The sequence below is a fragment of the Perkinsus marinus genome (assembly GCF_000006405.1).
Source record: "Perkinsus marinus ATCC 50983 genomic scaffold scf_1104296963886, whole genome shotgun sequence".
In the NCBI taxonomy this organism is placed as follows: Eukaryota; Perkinsozoa; order Perkinsida; family Perkinsidae; genus Perkinsus; species Perkinsus marinus.
Window position 1 is genome coordinate 1 of NW_003204923.1, and position 1695 is coordinate 1695.

At 52.9% G+C, this 1695-nt stretch overlaps 1 protein-coding gene across 1 annotated transcript; it reads left to right on the plus strand.

Moving 5' to 3' along the window:
• Positions 1–58: 58 nt before the first annotated feature.
• On the plus strand, positions 59–746 carry Pmar_PMAR003804 (hypothetical protein; the record flags this gene model as incomplete). The annotated part of the gene is made up of 1 exon (XM_002771085.1): positions 59–746. A coding segment is annotated over exon 1 (195 nt), but the record flags the coding sequence as incomplete, so codon positions are not given.
• Positions 747–1695: the final 949 nt, after the last annotated feature.

Genomic DNA, 1695 nt, shown 5'->3' on the forward strand with positions numbered 1-1695 from the left:
CGCGGTTGTTATCAGTTATTGCAAATCTACTACTGACAACTCGAGACAACGGAGTGACTGGGTGGAGGCCAAAGCACGAGGCATCACTGCAGTGATGTTCACTTGTCGTCCGTAGGACTCATCATCTCATCAGTACCCCAGCAGTCCCTTGGAACAGATACTTCGACGATCAACTCGTGAGTCTATCGAACGTAGCCTTGACGACTACGTCCAAAGGGCATACTAAAATGACCATTTTCGGCATCTCCCAGGAAAGCCCGTACGACGACACTGCTCGAGGAACGGTAGCGTCTTCCTGTAGGCTTGGACGGAGGCTAAAGGCTTGGTTGAAACCTCACTGTCGATGGGAGATCACTAAGACGCCTCCTTGGAGGCCTTGGGGGAAGGTCTAGTCATACCATTAATCGCTCGAATCGTCGTCCCTCTCTAGTTGGTACTGGACTTCCGTCCCAACGAGACCTTCCCCTCCCAACCGACAGCCACGTGCACCGATCGGATCCTCGACAGGAACATTCAAATCTCCAGTGTGGCATATCCCGACAACACCTTCCATGTGGGTTGATGAAGCGTTTCAAACTGACTATGGCGGCGCACTGGAGGTCCATAACAACTTCCTCATACCACTCTTCGCCGACTTCCTCCTCTCGGGTCTCAACGGCTCGGACCATCCCAATGAGCTGTGGCTGAAGGACTGGCCTTTTCACCGAGGGAAGACCATCAAAATATACGATCTCTTGGGGGCTCTGGTACCAATTTCATGGCGCGTGACGGTCAATCTCACACCCTAGCAGTTCCCTCGTATTCGCAAATATTCGGAGGTCGTCCCTTCCCAAGGAGGCGTCTGCATCGGCACTCAGCTCGTCTGGCCACAGGACAGCTCAAAGTAACGAAGGCGCATCTCCATCCCTATCGAGCCAATCACAAATCAAAACTCTTCCTCTGGTTGTCCCGACAGGTGTATTTACTACAACAACGTAGCACCATGGGGAAATGATCTCTTTTGGAGAGGGATAGTCTCCGCGTATCAACACCAAGTCTTTGTCTCGCTCAAGCTAAAGTCCTATTGGAAGCCGACGGAAGGACGCGTTCAGGAGGAGGTAGGGAGAGTGTTAGTTCCGGCACCGGGGATCGAACCTGGGTCCTTGGTGATAGCCACCGGTGGTCTACCCTCTGGTTAACCATGAAAGACTGGCGATCGACTTCGACGCGCCCCTTCCTGAATGGGACCTTCCAACACGACCCAGGATACTGTGGACGACTCGGTGAGTCCACCAACTCCATAATGATCATCGCCTTTCCTCCGAGACCAGAGAGACCACCGTGCGTGACCGTCATATCGATCGACGCAGTATTTCCGCTTTGGCCGAAGCCTTGGAAAACCTAGGCGCGACTATCACCATGATTTGGCCGGAGACTTTCGGTCGATTTACTATACGTGAATGGATGGTGAGAAAATGGAGGCCGACAGAAGGTCTCAAGGACCCTCGCAGGTGAAGCTGCAGGAAACTGATATCATAATCGGCCCGTTCGGGTCGGGTTTGGCGAATGTCGTCTACATGCGTCCGGGGACTCAACTCGTGGACTTCGCTACCACTAATCATCCTTTCAACCCTGACTTCCTTGCTATGGCCCGACACTCCAGAGTGGGGTACTTCTGTATGTTCATTGATGGCAATTTTGTGGCGCGCGACATAA